At 45.4% G+C, this 17,825-nt stretch overlaps 2 protein-coding genes across 2 annotated transcripts in view; one reads left to right on the top strand and one right to left on the bottom strand.

The window, feature by feature from the left end:
• The window catches only part of LOC142245537 (testis-expressed protein 2-like), a 58,068-nt gene extending 54,287 nt beyond the window's left edge, over positions 1–3,781 (top strand). The window contains exons 10-12 of the mRNA XM_075318316.1: positions 1,001–1,213; positions 1,363–1,483; positions 2,937–3,781. Coding sequence (XP_075174431.1) covers positions 1,001–1,213; positions 1,363–1,483; positions 2,937–3,047 — 445 coding nt within the window. The 3' untranslated portion in view covers positions 3,048–3,781. The remainder of the gene's footprint in view (positions 1–1,000; positions 1,214–1,362; positions 1,484–2,936) is intronic.
• Positions 3,782–5,253: 1,472 nt separating this feature from the next.
• Positions 5,254–17,483, bottom strand: RPL3L (ribosomal protein L3 like). Its single transcript, XM_075318315.1, has 10 exons — positions 17,384–17,483; positions 14,675–14,867; positions 11,184–11,352; positions 10,200–10,335; positions 9,754–9,940; positions 9,482–9,642; positions 9,163–9,264; positions 8,023–8,118; positions 5,605–5,724; positions 5,254–5,368 (listed from the first exon to the last, which is right to left on the bottom strand). The coding sequence occupies exons 1-10, from the start codon at positions 17,384–17,386 to the stop codon at positions 5,312–5,314; spliced, it is 1,224 nt and encodes a 407-aa protein (XP_075174430.1). The 5' UTR covers positions 17,387–17,483; the 3' UTR covers positions 5,254–5,311.
• Positions 17,484–17,825: the final 342 nt, after the last annotated feature.

Here is a 17,825-nt window from a genome sequence, read left to right as displayed (position 1 = left end):
AATGGGGTTACACCCCTTCAGTGCCCAGGATTGCCCCCCTAAATCAGCAATAATGTCTCCCATGCTACGCTGCAGCATTAGCTCAGACACGTCAGATTGGGGGTCTTTACGGAAGAGGAACATAGTCTGACTGCTACCTCTGCACCCCCTATAGTTACCCTTCTCGCTCGGAACATCTTCATAATGGGGTTACACCCCTTCAGTGCCCAGGATTGCCCCCCTAAATCAGCAATAATGTCTCCCATGCTACGCTGCAGCATTAGCTCAGACACGTCAGATTGGGGGTCTTTACGGAAGAGGAACATAGTCTGACTGCTACCTCTGCACCCCCTATAGTTACCCTTCTCGCTCGGAACATCTTCATAATGGGGTTACACCCCTTCAGTGCCCAGGATTGCCCCCCTAAATCAGCAATAATGTCTCCCATGCTACGCTGCAGCATTAGCTCAGACACGTCAGATTGGGGGTCTTTACGGAAGAGGAACATAGTCTGACTGCGACCTCTGCACCCCCTATAGTTACCCCTCGGCACAGAGAATTATAAACTACCTTCATAATGGGGTCACACCCAATCAATGCCCGGTATTGCCCCCCCAAAAAAAGCAAAATGCCTCCCCATGCTACGCTGCAGCACTAGCCCAGGACTCCATACATGTCAGATTTGGGGGCTTTACGTAAGAGGAGCATCGTCTGACTGCGACCTCTGCACCCCCTATAGTTACCCCTCTCGGCACATCTTCAGAATGGGGTCACACCCCAATAGAGCCCGGTATTGCCCCCCTAAATCAGTAATAATGCCTCCCCATGCTACGCTGCAGCATTAGCCCACTAAGTGCATCATCCCTGGCAGACAAAAGCACTTGAGTTGTCCTTGCAGTTACTTAAAGGGGTATCCTCTGCAATCCCAACTTTCCCAGCAACAGAATATTTTAGTCTGAACCCCCCCCCCCCCCCCCCACCACCACCCCGGGAAGATTTCTCATCCCCGAATATTCTGCAGTTTTACAGGAGGAAACAGCACAAGTCGTCGCATCCTGCGCTTTGTAGATAAAATCGCCAAATCTCGCTACTTCCAGAGAGCCACCGAGAACGAGTACATCAAGAGGAAGATAGAAGAGGTGTCCAACACCCCCCTACTGCTGACGGTGGAGGTGCAGGAGCTGGGGGGTACGCTGGCCGTCAACATCCCGCCGCCACCTACTGACCGCATATGGTAACTGCACAAACTTAAAGGGCATCTCCATTTGCAGAAGTTACAGAATCCCCAGTAATCATACGTCCTCGAGTCGCCTCGTGCCAAGATTATACTTACTGGGGATTTCTTTAAATAGTAGCTAGACTGACAGTTTTCTCATATTTTAGGTACAGTTTTCGGGCGCCGCCACACGTGGAGATGAAGGTTCGGCCGAAATTAGGAGAGAGGGAAGTGACATTCATGCACGTGACGGAGTGGATCGAGAAAAAGCTACAAGATGAGTTTCAGGTACTACTAAAACCGCACCTATAGTACCCTAAGACCAACCTAAACCAGGGCAGCCCCCTCCCTACCCAACCTGATTCTTGCTCAGATATCAAATAAATGTCCTTGTCACGGGTCCAATGTTCAGAGCATCTGGTGCTCTGTTATGTTCTGCCATGGTCTCCTGCAGAACCGGTACTTGCAGGTTCTGTTGCGCAAAGCATTTTGCAGGTTTAGATGCTCTTCTGTTTGTCTTGAGCTCCTTGTTTCTCAACACTGGGTCCTACGCTGGTGTTGGGAAGGGTTTTCCCAGATGCTCCTCGAACTAGGTGATTGCTCTGCTTCGTTAGAGAACATGCTCTCCTGAAACGTCGCCAGTCGTATTTCCTGGTTCCACAGTAAGTGCTCTTGGCTCCCATTTGTGCACAATTATCTGACCTTGGCTTCTCAACCCTGGATTGTAGTTGACTCTGCTCTGCCCGCTTCCCTGACTTTGTTGTTACCTCCTGGCTTCTGACCTCGGACCTTCTCCTGACCACATCTCCTCCTACTCCCTGTATCTTATACGTACTCTCCTGGAATCCTGACCCTCGGCTGTATCTTGATCACATCTCTGCCTGACTCCCTGTAGCCTTTCGTTACCTCCTGGCTTCTGACCTCAGACCTTCTCCTGACCACGTCTCCTCCTGCTCCCTATATCTTATACGTACTCTCCTGGAATCCTGAACTTCGGCCTGTATCTTGATCTCATCTCTACCTGCTCCCTGTGTCCTGTTGTTACCTCCTGGCTTCTGACCTCGGACCATCTCCTAACCACGTCTCCTCCTGCTCCCTGTATTCTATACATACTCTCCTGGAATGCTGACCCTCGGCCTGTATCTTGATCTTATCTCTGCCTGCTCCCTGTGTCCTGTCGTTACCTCCTGGCTTCTGACCTCAGACCATCTCCTGACCACGTCTCCTCCTGCTCCCTGTATCTTATACGTACTCTCCTGGAATCCTAACCCTCGGCCTGTATCTTGATCTCATCTCTGCCTGCTCCCTGTGTCCTGTCGTGTCCTCCTGGTTCCTGATCCCGGCTTGTGTCACTACCCCTCCGTGCATGCAAGTAGTATCTAGCGCCACCTAGTGACGCGCATCACACTGCGCCACATAGTGTCAAGCATCACAGTCCAGTCTTGACCATTAATTATTTTATCTAAATCCTAAATTCTGTTTTGATTATTTGTTTAATATGTCTGATACAGAATAGGCAAACACATTGACATTGTCACCACTAGAGGGAGCTCACTGCAGACTGTGCATACATAGAACTCAATAATAAAACCGTATGCAGTGAGCTCCCTCTAGTGGTGGCTGCAGGTAATCAGAATTTTATCAATGTCTATGTAGGGGATGTGAAGCTCTGTGTTATATATATTTTTTTGTATATAGATTAATTGATATTTAGCCATTGCACATGTTTCTTATTTTGCAGAAAATTTTAGTGATGCCAAACATGGACGACCTATTATTTCCAATCATGCAGTCAGGGCTGGATCCCTCCAAGCAGCCACCGAGCGACCAGTCCATGCCAGTCCCATTGTGAACACGTAGGATACAAGACCCTGCATGGTCCTACAGTCAAATAGTAATACCTGGACAGAAGTGAAGTGCATGACCTACTGTAGGCCTCATCTGTACATGGGAGAAGATGGGCCCAGCTCACCGGAGGGAGATCTTTCCATGGAAGACGTATGACCTGCAGATATGATGGAGAGGAGACTTTTGGCCTTCTGTATAGGCAACACTATGGTCCTGGATTGGACTTGGCTTTTATTTTGATGGGTGACCCCGTCTTCTAAAAATAAAGCCTTTCTGCTCGGGTTAGTAGAAAGAAGGGTTAGTGGGGGACCTTTAGTGGGGGACCCCCCCTGTGTTATCCCTAATAGGCCCTTCTAACAGCGTTCTGTAGGGAGCATGACCCCCTTCGGCGTGTTAGTAGATGTATTTCATCGGGTCTCCTTATAAAACATTGTGTTTTCGGGAAATCCCTTCTAATATCGGGCAACGTTGATGCGGCTCTATAAAATGTTCCCATAATTAGGGTTATGGATGTCGGCGTTTGGATCCCACAAAAATGATGGCTACCTCCTCTTGGGTGCGTATCGGAAACCCTTCAAGATTAGCTTGATTTCGGAACTGTGACTAGTAGGGAGCACAAGCAATAAAATATCATTTTGTCCAATGAAGTGAATTTTGCCATGTCATGTCTGATTCCATCACGGATCCCATCTCGCTGTGGACACTTCTCGGCACTTTGGAATAAACGCCATTAAACAAGCTTGGACCAGTTGTTATTTTCTCTCATGGGGTCAGGATGGATGTACTCAATTATGAGATCTCATCTGCTTTGTCTTAGGATCGGGGAGAGATGATATCACAAGTAACGTCTCCACCATGGGGGGGGGGCATTCTTTATTTCAGAGGTGGTCTAGATTCAGGAAGAGAACGTAAAAATCAAAATTGTTCAACCATCTAAAGAGGACCTGTCACTGGGCCAAAAGTTTCCAGGTTTGTTCTCATTTTATGCCCACTACTCCCCTGAGTATTTAATTTTTTCCAAATATATGGGCTTTTTTATGTAGTGCTACGTTTTCTGGTCTTTTCTTAGGGGGTATGGCTCATAGGCTCCTCAGGGGCGTGTTTTTGTGTAGTTCATAGGCTCCTCAGGGTTGTGCCTTTGCATGGCTCATAGGCTCCTCAGGGGCATGTCTTTGCATGGCTCATAGGCTCCTCAAGGTTGTGCCTTTGCATGGCTCATAGGCTTCCCAGGGGCGTGTTTATGTGTGGTTTATAGGCTCCTCGGGGTTGTGCCTTTGCATGGCTTATAGGCTCCTCAGGGGTGTGTCTTTGCATGGCTCATGGGCTCCTCAGGGTTGTGCCTTTGCATGGCTCATATGCTCCTCAGGGGTGTGTCTTTGCATGACTCAGGCTTCTCAGGGGCATGTTTTTGTGTGGTTCATAGGCACCTCAGGATTGTGCCTTTGCATGGCTTATAAGGTCCTCAGGGGCGTGTCTTTGCATGGCTTATATCCTTCTTAGGGTCGTGCCTTTGCGTGGCTCATAGGCTCCTTAGGGGGTGTGTCTTTGCTTGACCCAGAGGCTCCTTAGGGGCGTGTCTTTGCATGGCTCATAGGCTCCTCAGGGTCATGCCTTTGCATGGCTCGTAGGCTCCTTAGGGGCGTGCCTTTGCATGGCTCATAGACTTCTCAGGGGCATGTCTTCGCATGGCTCATAGGCTCCTCAGGGTCATGGCTTTTCATGGCTTGTAGGCTCCTCAGGGGTGTGTATTTGTGTGCTCATAGGCTCCTCAGGGTCGTGCCTTTGCATGGCTCGTAGGCTCCTTACGGGCATGTCTTTGCGTGACTCATAGGCTCCTCAGGGGCATGTCTTTAAGATGCTCTGTATTATCGCCATGTGAGCCACACCCCCTCAATAAAAGCTAAAAAAGTAGCACTAATTTTAAAAGCCTGTATCTCTGGAAGTATATGGTAGATTTAAAAAAAAAAAAGCGAAATTCTCAGCAGGAAAAAAATTATAGCAAAAATGACAATTTTTGATCTAGTGTCAGATCATCTTTAAAGACCCCATGTACATTAGATTAAATTCAGCAGGGTCCGGCAATTTCAGCAAGACTGGACGACCTTCTAATGTGTATGGGGACCTCCTGACTAAGGCCACCATTAGGGGGGTTGCGCCACTTTAAAGCCTGGACTTAGGGCGAAGAACAGAAGAATATGAAGGCGATGACGTAATCAGACCATTTTTATTACCATTTTTTGGCCAATGAAGCATATAATGGCACAAAGCCTATAGCTCCTCTGCTGGGTCCTCTTTGTCTTTTATCAGATGCTTCTTCTGGGGACCCTGTAGGGGGGGACACAAATGTAATTTGTCAAATAGTGACATTGCAATGTGAGCCTATAGTGAAGGGTTTCCCACTGATGATTGCGCCTGACTTTTTTCATAACTCCTAAGCCGGTTACTTCTCCTCTGGGAAATACGAGAAGGAACTACGTTCTCAGGATCAGTTGTCAGACTCCCATTGATCAGACCAGTCTAGTCGAAAAACATTTTTGGCATGAAAACCCTTACAAACCTACCATGAAAGCTCTCTTCTCCTGGTCTGTCTGGAAGCATCCATGGCCAAATTTCGAAGTGGTGTCGATGAATTTCAGATCGATGGACTCCAAGGCACGCCGGCTTGTGTGGACCAACAGAGACTATGAGAGGAAAATATTCGGTTAAAGAGTGACATCATACTCAGTAGGGATTCTCTGTTTGGCTTTTTTCCTCACAAATTCTCCATGACGTCACAACATGGCCGGCCTCATAGGTCATGTGACCAACACTGATATTTACCAAGGCCTTTACCCTGCCCAATCTGGCATTGAGGATAATATAAAGGTGGTATATAAAGGAAAGGTGGTTCAGTTTTCTTTACCAATCAGTAGCTTCAAATTTTGTCCAGTTGGCAATGATCATCTATATTAACATTCTTCATATATGATGTGATCGTCTATATATCGACGACGCTCTTCGAATTTGGTCTGATCACTAATGATCGTCTATATCAACGATTTTTAAATATGGTCTGATCACTAATGATCATTTCAACAATCATTGTACAGTCATGGCCAAAAGTTTTGAGAATGCTACAAATATTAATTTTTACAAAGTCTACTGCTTAAGTTTTTCTAATGGCAATTTGCATACACTCCAGAATGTCATAAAGAGTGATCAGCTAAACAGCAATTACTTGCAAAGTCAATATTGGCTAAGAAAATGAACTTCAACCCCCAAAACACATTTCACAATCATTGCATTCCTGCCTTAAAAGGAGCAGCTAACATTGTTTTAGTGATTGTTCCATTAACACAGGTGTGGGTGTTGATGAGGACAGGGCTGGCGATCAGTCATGATTAAGTAAGAATGACACCACTGGACACTTTAAAAGGAGGCTGGTGCTTGGTATCATTGTTTCTCTTCAGTTAACCATGGTTATCTCTAAAGAAACACGTACAGCCATCATTGCTCTGCACAAAAATGGCCTAACAGGGAAGAGTATCGCAGCTACAAAGATTGCACCTCAGTCAACAATCTATCGCATCATCAAGAACTTCAAGGAGAGAGCTTCCATTGTTGCCAAAAAGGCTCCAGGGCGCCCAAGAAGGACCAGCAAACGCCAGGACCGTATCTTAAAACTGTTTCAGCTGTGGGATGGGACTCCCAGCAGTGCCGAGCTAGCGCAGCAATGGCAGCAGGCTGGTGTGAGTGCTTCTGCACGCACTGTGAGGCGGAGGCTGCTTGAGCAAGGCCTGGTTTCAAGGAGGGCAGCAAAGAAGCCACTTCTCTACAGAAAAAACATCAGGGACCGACTGATATTCTGCAAAAGGTACAGGGAGTGGACTGCTGAGGACTGGGGTAACGTCATTTTCTCAGATGAATCCCCTTTTCGATTGTTTGGGACATCTGGAAAACAGCTTATTAGGAGAAGAAGAGATGAGCGCTACCACCAGTCTTGTCTCATGCCAACTGTTAAGCATCCGGAAACCATTCATGTGTGGGGTTGCTTCTCAGCCAAGGGAATCGCACCACTCACAGTCTTGCCTAAAAACACAGCCATGAATAAAGAATGGGCCCAGAATGTCCTCCAAGAACAACTTCTCCCAACTGTCCAAGAGCAGTTTGGCGCCCAACAATGGCTTTTCCAGCATGATGGAGCACCTTGCCATAAAGCAAAGGTGATCACTAAATGGCTCATGGAACAAAACATAGAGATTTTGGGTCCATGGCCTGGAAACTCCCCAGATCTTAATCCCATTGAGAACTTGAGGGCAATCATCAAGAGACGGGTGGACAAACAAAAACCAACAAATTCTGGCAAAATGCAAGCATTGGACGAATGGACAGCTATCAGTCAGGATTTGCTCCAGAAGTTGATTGAGAGCATGCCCGGGAGAATTGCAGAGGTCCTGAAGAAGAAGGGGCAACACTGCAAATATTGACTTGCTCCATTAACTCATTCTAACTGTCAATAGAACCTTTTGGTCTCATAATATGATTGCAATTATATTTCTGTATGTGATGTAAACATCAAACAAACACAATTAAAAACCAGAGGGCAACAGATCATGTGAAAATATCATTTTGTTGTCATTCTCAAAACTTTTGTCCATGACTGTAGATGGTCTGACCCCTAGTCATGGTCTATATCAACGATCTTCAGTATCTTCAGTATAATATATTCGCAAATAATCGTCTATATATCAACGATCTTCACAGTTGGGGTGACGCTAATGATCTTCTACATCAACAATCTTTGAACATGGTTGGATCATTAATGATAATCTATATCCATGATTCAACATATATGTTCCGATTTCTACTGATTGTCTATACCAACAATCTTCGTATATTGTCTGATCGCTGATGATCATTTATGCCCATTACTGACTGATAGCTGGGGGGGGGGGGCAAACCACTGTTCCTTTTTGCACCACTTTCAATAATTTTCTTACCTTCCTGAGGGTCAGGACACGCTTCTTGCTTCCTACAACACAGCCCTTGACCATGATATAGTCGTTGTTTACTGGACCGTAATGTGGGAAGCCTCCCTGGTGAACAAAAAATGGTGATAATTAAAGGGCATCACTCAGCAGAAGAGGTGGGGATAGCATCAGTGGATGTTGCCAAATTACCACGTCCTTCCCCTTGTCATGACAGTCGCTCTGCATTATGAGACTGGTGATAGATTCAGGACTTTCAGAGTCATTTCCATTCTTGACTCTGAATATATGTTTCCTTCAGCAGTTATAGTGTTAATGTTAGTTTGCTTTCCAGCAGCTTCGGACTCCTGTTCAGGTCTTTCCAGTTTAGGACCACTCCCAGTCCCTTTATATACCCTCAGAGGATGCTGGTTATACGCTTTGCCATTTGGATGTCGGGCCTGGAGGTGGGAGGAGCTGCTGAAACCCTCTCTTGAAGTTAATGTGGTGGCTGCAGTCTTGGTGTTGACTGCAGCAGTCTGTTGTTGTGTTTTCTCCTGTCTGTCTTCCTTTCTTGGTGTTTTGTTTTAGTGCAGCAGTGGGGCCAGCATCCCTTACCTGCCCACTCACTAGCCAGGACTATTGTAGGATCACTTAGGGCTTCAGGTTCCTACTCTGCGACGGATGAGTAACCTGTGTAGGGACTGGCTAGGAGTGCACGGTACAGCAGCAGATACATGGAGGAGGTGTCCACATTCCCTCTCACTAGTCCTAGGGCCCTCTATTGTTAAAGTGTCCCCGGTGTACCCCTTCTATGTCATGGTGTAACTGCTTTGTTGTGTGTTTTGGCTCACACAAGACCTTCCCCAAGTCAGCGTCATGACACAACCCCTTTAGTGTTCTGCTAAACACTTTTGCTGTGTAGGAGTCTGAGAAATGGTGGGTGACAACCAGTAGGGTAGGGTTTACGATAGTGTCTCAAGGGCCACAAGAGACACTCAACAGAGCATCTCTATAAATTTTCCATGTTTCTTTGAGTGAACCAGGTACAAATTTTGCATTAGTAGCAGCATTAAGTTATATTTGTGATCGAGCTATAACTGTGTCCAGACTGCCTCCATCACTCAAGGACTTGGGAGGATTTTGGTGTGTCCTTCTTACTGATTTACTTACAAGTGGTGTAATGGACTTGTCTGTGACGTCGTACTGGGTTGACGCATTGTTCTTTATAACTTTTCCATCGTGAATATGGATACCTTTGCCAATACGATAAATCTTTTGGGAAAAAAACACAAACAGTGGATTGTGAATTACTTATTTGGGTACCGGAAACTTTACTTTGGCCTTATGGAATGGGGTGAGGAAGTGGCCATCAAGGGAAAACCTAGAAGGGACCACTAAATCTGCAGACCCTTCGTTGCCAGGACCCCAGAGGTTGAATTCCCACTGATTAATAATCATCTGTTTTTGCCTCTACCATTATTTCCTGTACCTTCTTGTTGATCTCGGTACGATGGTGGTAGCCCTTTTGCCCAGCTCGGGCAATGGTGTAAGCAACACGTGCAGGGTGCCAGGCTCCAATACAGGCTACCTTACGTAAACCCTTGTGTGTCTTACGGGGCAATTTCTTGGTGCGCCAACGCGAGGTTACACCTAACAAAAAAGGAATAGTTAATAAATATTGGCAACAGATATTGATCCTACATTTTGCTTTAGTGGTTGGTAAATTAAACATATACTTTCGGGGTCATCCCATTCATTAACCTTTCATTCCCTTTCCTTTGGTGACACCGATCACATCAATCATCTCGTCCTGGCCAAAGACGGTGCTCACTGGGATTTGCTTTTCCAGTTTCTCATGAGCCCAGTCTACCTTCTCAGAGATGGTCCCACCGTTAAGCTGGATCTCCATGACGTGGGCCTTCTTTTGCCGTAAGGGCAGGAGTTTCATCTGCAGAAATGAAGATCAATGGCTTTAAAGGGTTCAAATATTAAAATCAAGCAGTTGTGAGACTTGTATCTTCCTTGTGGTTTTGGCCAAGTAGATGGATAAGTTGGAAGCTGCAACTTCAATTCTACCAATCTGCAGTACTCAGTGGGCTCGATCGGATCCCATGAGAAATATGCTCCATGTCAGTAGTCCACTTACTTGACCAAAACCGTGAGTTTTGAACTAAGTCTATTTTTCTTCATCAATGACTTTTCATTACCTGAGTATGGACTATCACACGGATAGCCTTGCAGTACTTTTTCATGTTGGCAAAGTCTTTTTCAAGCTGCTTCTTTCCTTGTTCATCCTGCCATTTCTTGCAATACTTTGTATAGGCCTTCTTCTTGCTCTTATACCTATAAAACCCCAATGATTATAAACGAACCCAGACCAGAGTACAGGCCCAGACCAAAACCTCACCAGTTCTTGTAGAAGCGTCTCCTGCCTAGGTCCACCTCAAAACATTCACCAGTTCTTGTAGAAGCATCTCCTGCCTAGGTCCACCCCGAAACACTCACCAGTTCTTGTAGAAGCGTCTTCTGCCTAGGTCCACCTCAAAACATTCACCAGTTCTTGTAGAAGCATCTCCTGCCTAGGTCCACCCCGAAACACTCACCAGTTCTTGTAGAAGCGTCTCCTGCCTAGGTCCACCTCAAAACATTCACCAGTTCTTGTAGAAGCATCTCCTGCCTAGGTCCACCCCGAAACACTCACCAGTTCTTGTAGAAGCGTCTTCTCCCTAGGTCCACCTCAAAACATTCACCAGTTCTTGTAGAAGCATCTCCTGCCTAGGTCCACCCCGAAACACTCACCAGTTCTTGTAGAAGCGTCTTCTGCCTAGGTCCACTTCAAAACATTCACCAGTTCTTGTAGAAGCATCTCCTGCCTAGGTCCACCCCGAAACACTCATCAGTTCTTGTAGAAGTGTCTTCTGCCTAGGTCCACCTTAAAACACTCACCAGTTCTTGTAGAAGCATCTCCTGCCTAGGTCCACCCCGAAACACTCACCAGTTCTTGTAGAAGCGTCTCCTGCCTAGGTCCATCCCGAAACACTCATCAGTTCTTGTAGAAGTGTCTTCTGCCTAGGTCCACCTTAAAACACTCACCAGTTCTTGTAGAAGCATCTCCTGCCTACGTCCACCCCGAAACACTCACCAGTTCTTGTAAAAGCGTCTCCTGCCTTGGCTCTCCCTGAAACACTCACCAGTTCTTGTAGAAGCGTCTCCGACATTCGTCACTGATGTGCTCAGCAAATATGGTCTTCAAACTTCTCAATCCTCGAGGAGTCTCCACGTATCCCACTATCCCTACCACGATGATTGGAGGTGTTTCTATGATCGTTACTGCTTCCACTTCTTCTCGCTTGGAAATCTCTAAATTAATTTCACAACATCATTTTTTTATTATGTATTTACTTAATGAAGGATCAGAGATTATATGCTGCAGTATCTAGAAATCCACATACCCTCTTTTCTACCCTACGAAAAAGGCTCAGTTCTACTTTTGGGTAAGGCACCACACTAGCCTAAGATAAACCTCCTCCCTGGTCTAGTATAAAGCTCAGGTTTACTTTTGGATTTAGAACCTCACTAGATTAAGATAAAACTCAGTTCTACTTATGGAAAAAAGCTGTTCCCTGCTTTACGTTAAGCCTCAATCCTATCCTAGGCTTTACGCTCTACTAGCTCCACAATTGGTTGTGGTTCTTCTCTACTTTAGCTTAGTCTTCCTTTTGGATAATGCTCTTCCATGCTCTTGAATAAAGCTTAGTTCTATTTTTTAGATACGGTTCTAGGCTAAACTCAGTCCTACTTTTCGCTAAGGCTATGTGCGCACGTTGCGTCGGAGTACCTGCAGTTTATTCTGCACGTTTTCCTTCCCTTGGTTTTTGACCAAATGGCTTTTGACCATTTTTTAGCGTTAAAAACGCATGCGTATTTACCGCGTTTTTAGTGCGTTTTCAGCGCTTTTTACCTGCGTTTTCACCTGCGTTTCTGCAGATGCGTTTTGTAGATCAAGACACTGAGAAATAAAGTTGGAATAGTCAAAAAGAATGAAAAAAGAGAAAAAAAATGATTATATTCACTTTTATTATAACTATATGTAAAATCAACAATTATAATGAAATAATAGCGGTTATGCACATTTTAAGTGAAAAATTGGTGATATTTATTATTTTATAACATTTAAATTTTCAGTTATTGTGTGTGTGTAAAGGAACATTAGAAGCCTTTAATTTTGTGCCACAAAAGCATGCGTTTTTGTAGCCAAAAACGCAGTGGAAAAGCAGGTAAAAAGCATGAAAAACGCAGGAAAGTTGATTTTGGTTGCATTTTGCCATTTCTCATTGACTCCAATGTTAAGGAAACGCTGCAGAAATGGCAAAAACAACTGACATGCTGCTTCTTTTTCAGCATGGTTTTTGACCCAAAATATGCAAATTAAACGCTGCAGAAAAAAAATCAAAGTGCAGACAGGATTTCATCTTTTCCCATAGACTTTGCTGGAAAACAAAAACGGATGCGTTTTAGCGCAAAAACGCTGCCGCTAAAAACGCTGCCGAAATGCGGGAAAAAACGCAACGTGCGAACATAGCCTAAAGGGGGCTTTACACGCTGCGACATCGCTAATGCAGAGTCTTTGGGGTCACGGAATTTGTGACGCACATCCGGCCGCTTTAGCGATGCCGTTGCGTGTGACACCGATGAGCGATTTTGCATCGTTGCAAAAACATGCAAAATCGCTCATCGGTGACATGGGGGTCCATTCTCGATTATCGTTACTGCAGCAGTAACGATGTAGTTCGTCGCTCCTGCGGCAGCACACATCGCTATGTGTGACGCCGCAGGAACGAGGAGCCTCTCCTTACCTGCCTCCCGGCCGCTATGCGGAAGGAAGGAGGTGGGCGGGATGTTACGTCCCGCTCATCTCCGCCCCTCCGCTTCTATTGGGCGGCCGCTCACTGACGTCGCTGTGACGCCGCACGGACTGCCCCCTTAGAAAGGAGGCGGTTCGCCGGTCACAGCGACGTCGCCGGGCAGGTAAGTATGTGTGACGGGTCTGGACGATGTTGTGCGGCACGGACAGCGATTTGCCCGTGTCGCGCAACAGATGGGGACGGGTACCCACAATAGCGATATCGGGACCGATATCGCAGCGTGTAAAGTAGCCTTTAGTCTTTTCTTTACTGGGGGAATAAGCTCAGTCTTAGTATTGAAGAAGTCTGTTCTTTACTAATCCTTCTGTAGGAGAAGGGTCTTCCCTACTCTAGGATAACAAATAGCCCTTCTTTTGGATAAGGTTATATTATACACTAGAACAAAGCTCAGTTCTACTTTTGGATGAATCTTCAATGTAGGACAAATCTCAGCCCTGCACGAGGATAAGAGCCTTTCCTACTTTAGGCTAAGGCTCAGTACTACTTTTTGGATGTATGAATACATTATCTGCATCCAATGAAAATAGCAAAATGATGATAATTACAGACTAAATAATCTGTATAAGTTTCTACAGCTTAAAGGGAACCTGTCCCCAGATTTGGCGACTATAAACTGTGGCAACACCAGTGGGCTCCTATATACAGCATTCTAACATTGTATATAAGAGCCCAGGCCGCTGTGTTGAATGTAAAAATCACTTTATAATACTCACCTAAGGGGCGGTACGTTGAAGACTGGTCAGATGTGTGTCTCCAGTACCGGCATCTTCTCTTTCGGTCATCTTTGACCTCCTTCTTCTGAAGCTTGGGTGCATGACGCATCCTACGTCATCCATACTAGCCGGCATTGAGGTCCTGCACAGGCGCACTACAATACTTTGATTTGCCTTGCTCAGGGCAGATCAAAGTGTGCCTGCACAGGACTTCAATGCTGGTCTGTGTGGATGACGTAGTACACGTCATGCACCCAGGCTTCAGAAGAAGGAGGATATAGATGGCCGAAAGAGGAGGCGCCGATACCGGAGAACGGAGACACCCATCCGACCAGTCTGCACTGCACCGCCCCTTAGGTGAGTATTATAAAGTCATTTTTATGTTCTACACAGTGGCCTGAGCTCTTATATACAGCATGTTAGACTGCTGTATATAAGAGCCCGGTGGTGGTGGCCGCAGCTTGAAGTCGCCAAATCTGGTGACAGGTTCCCTTTAAAAAAAAACTGACGGACGCCTTAATTTTTTTATGGACAGGACAAAAAAGTGCCTTATTTTTACGGCCTTCCCTTGAATTTCTGGACGGTTGGCAACCCAGTCACCCACCTTCTATCACAATTAATGGATGCCAGAGAAGGGAAATATCTTATAAATTTGGACAATATAATGAGGAAATCTTACAAAAATGATACCTTGTCCTTATAAATAATCCCTCTTTCTATAGTGGCATAAAATGGTCCCATGCCACAACTGATGGGCACAGAGTGATTGTGAAGTGAATCCCACTTATCATTACTATGCCTATGAGGAGGTCAATAATAAATTTCTCGGCGTTGATAGGCCATAGGCCATGACCTGGAGCAAGGTGCAGGAGGAAAGAGGCCTGTTTCTCAAGACCTTTTTTGGATTAGGCTTCAACCTACTTTAGTATAAAGCTCAGTTCTATTTTTTGGATAAAACTATTCTCTACTCTTTCTTCTCTTTCTGACTTTGGAACAAAGCACAGAGAACATGGAGGGTTTAGTAACATTTTGCGCTCTACATACTGAGTCCCGATCGGTGGACCTCCCTCAGAGTGTGGGTCATTCCAGCCTTGTAGCCGAGGAAAGCCGTGAGGTGAACCGGTTTACTAGGGTCATCTTTTGGCCAGGTCTTCACTTTACCCCGATGGCGCTTGCTGCGCTTATGGGGGAGAAACCCAAGATGTCCATGACGGGGGGCTGAGAACTTACGATGAGACTGTAAACGACACATAAGCAACTTTAGAAAAGTTTACACATGCAAATAAATATGATTTTGGACGAGAATGTGAAGGCCACTGATCTCCAGATTTGCTACACAATTTTGGTTGAGTGAGTGTGAAACAATCACCTATCCTCGGCATAGATATTACATGGTCATATTCCAATTCTGCAGAAATTGCGACCACCATTGCAATGGCAAAGCTTGATTTTAGAAGAGGAAGAGCCTCTCTCTAAACACTCGTCGCTCCAACACGGATGAGCAGAGCGGTAACATGATCCGACTTTCGAGGTTAAGTCATCAGCCTGTAAATATATCATCTGATATCTACTGATGGCACATACACTTTGTAGGAGCATGTAAACACCAGGGAGATATTCTCATATGACTATGACATAATGTTTTGTAGAGGGAGAGGGGGTAATTTGCAACTTTTTTGATGATTTTTGGCCATTAATAACCTTGGCGCTTCATCACTTTTCTCTAAATCTTCCCCCTTTCTCCATACGTTATCCCTTCTGGCTTCTTCATCTCTCATCTCTTTTTTGCCCACTTTTTTGTTCAACCCATCGTCTTTCTCTTTTCTCTTTCCCAATATTATTTTTCTTGCAACCGTTCCTCCCCGCCCTGGCTTAGACTCTACCATGGCTTCCATCATAAATGGTCACCACAACTCATTTCCAGATCTGTTAAAAATGATGGACATCAACAAGGACACAAAGACCCCATTGACTTATAATAGGGTTTTCTCAGCTGTCCGTCATTTTGAGGGAAAAATAGTGATGTCTGTAAAGGCAATTTCACATCCAAAATGTTTGAGTTTGTAAAAGAACTAAGACACCTCCACTGGAGCCATAAACCCTTATACAGTGTGTCCACCCATATTCTGTCCACCGCCATTAACTTGAGAACGGCGGCAGCTATAGGCATAGAAGTGGTGTCTAGGGATAGTAAAGTAGCCATGCGCTACGCAATGAAACCACCTATAGCGCCACCTGGTGGAAAACAATGGAGTTAGCATTTTTATCTCGAAAACGGAACGAGATAGAGAAAAAAGGTGAATTAAAAAATTGTAGGGCATCATCAATTCAATACGAATCGACACCTTGCATACAGAAATGCTATGATATGAAACCCATGACCCCCCAAAACATTGAATGCTCGTCACGCGTAGGTGCTCATTTAACTTTGATGCTCAAAGTGGCCCCCGTCAGCTGCAATGCACATCTGGACTCTGGACGGCATACTGTATCGTGCTGCACGTTGTGCAATATGGTAGCGGACACGTTTGCACAAACATCTGTGATACGTCGTCATAGGTCCTGCAATGTTGGGAAGGGGTCGCATACACCTGCTGTTTGATGTGACCTCACAGAAAGAAGTCCAATGGGGTCAGGTCAGGTGAGCAGAGGCCACTCCACACAGCCACCATACCCAATGACTTGTAGGAAGGTCTCCATGAGGTATCGCTTCACGTCCGCGGCCTTATGAGTTTTACATGTTCTAATCATAGCATTTCTGTATGCAAGGTGTCAATTTGTAGTGTATTGATGATGCCCTACAATTTTTTATTTCACTTTTTTTTCTATCTCCTTCCGTTTTCGAGATAAAAATTCTAACTCTGTTGTTTTCCACCAGGTGGCACTATAGGAGGTTTCATTGCATGGCTACTTTACTATACCTAGACACCACTTCTATGCCTATAGCTGCTGCCGTTCTCAAGTTAATGGCGGTGGACAGGATATGGGTGGACACACTGTATATCATTCAGACCCCCAGGTAGTGGTCACAAGTAGCGAAGGGGAGAGAAGAGCATTTCCAAAAAATAAAAGTAAAAAACGTTTTCCAAAAACTTTGCAAAACAACTTTATATATAGGATTCTCTAAAAGTATGTTCTTCACAACAACTAGTGGAGACTCAATGGAAATACACCTATATTCATAAGTCCATAAAGGGGGAAAACATGGATAACCGGGGGTCCTTGTACAAAAATACAACCTTTGGGTCCCCTTCCACCAGGATGCACCTTATAGTAGAATAACTATAGGAGGGACGGTGACATGATTTCATGGTCGTGGCCAAAAAGAACCCATAGCCCCTATGGGGTCTCTGTGCAGCAGATCAGGCTATCTCTCCGCACCAGTGTCCATACTTTTAAGTAAAAAAAAACAAAATCAAAATTCGACATATTATTCCTGATGGTATCCTCCATTTCCAAAATACACAGACATGCAGCCCAATCCCCTATCTAGTTTAGCCCATGGTTTCTCACCCCCGTTGGATCACCCACTAGGTAGCCCCTTAAATTCCAACCAATGATTAGTAGAGAAAGGGACTATAAAACTAAATTTGCCCCCCAAATTGCACCTCTGTTTATAGTGGCAACGACTGGTCCCTTGCCAAAAATTGATAGGTACAAAATGATCGTACCTCTCGACTGCAATAATCCCACTTATCCCTGCTAAGAGGAGGTCAATATTAAATTGCCCAGCTTTGATAGAGACATACAGACCATAGGACTTGTCCCGGAGCGAGCTGCTGGAGGAAAGAGGCCGGTGCCAAGTGCTGATCCAACCGTGATACTTAAGAAGTTAGAGGCACAAATTTAGCTCCAAGCTTCATAGTCTTCTATATTCATGTCAGAGGCACGGGGGTGAGGGGTGGGGGGTGCTGGGAACCCTTGATATTAATCAGGAGTGTCCTACCGGGGAAGGACAGTTGTCACAGAAGTGAATTCCCGGGGGAACGCTAACCTAGAAAGGTGGCACTGTTTGGACAGTGTGCTATTGTGAGAGGCTCGCTGGCCTCTTATTGCCGGCTCCTGTATGAATGAATGAGGGCACGGGCTTTCTTCTCTTTCTAAAAAATCCTGCTCTCAGTGGTGTAGATGATCAGAAGGCACGGAGACGTATCTCGCCCCAATCCCACAGTCTGTTATTGTGTCACGACATCTC

Source organism: Anomaloglossus baeobatrachus, chromosome 7 (assembly GCF_048569485.1).
Source record: "Anomaloglossus baeobatrachus isolate aAnoBae1 chromosome 7, aAnoBae1.hap1, whole genome shotgun sequence".
In the NCBI taxonomy this organism is placed as follows: Eukaryota; Metazoa; Chordata; class Amphibia; order Anura; family Aromobatidae; genus Anomaloglossus; species Anomaloglossus baeobatrachus.
Note: the sequence above shows the minus strand (reverse complement) of the source record. Positions and strands in the feature narration are given on the sequence as shown.

Bases quoted from the DNA above. Each gene is read 5' to 3' on its own strand.
- RPL3L (XM_075318315.1), bottom strand. The intron at 11,353-14,674 runs GTATGTAGAGCG...AAATTAATTTAG, and splicing joins GGTCCACCGATCGGGACTCA to AGATTTCCAAGCGAGAAGAA. The intron at 9,643-9,753 runs GTTAATGAATGG...CTTTTTTGTTAG, and splicing joins CAAAGGAAAGGGAATGAAAG to GTGTAACCTCGCGTTGGCGC.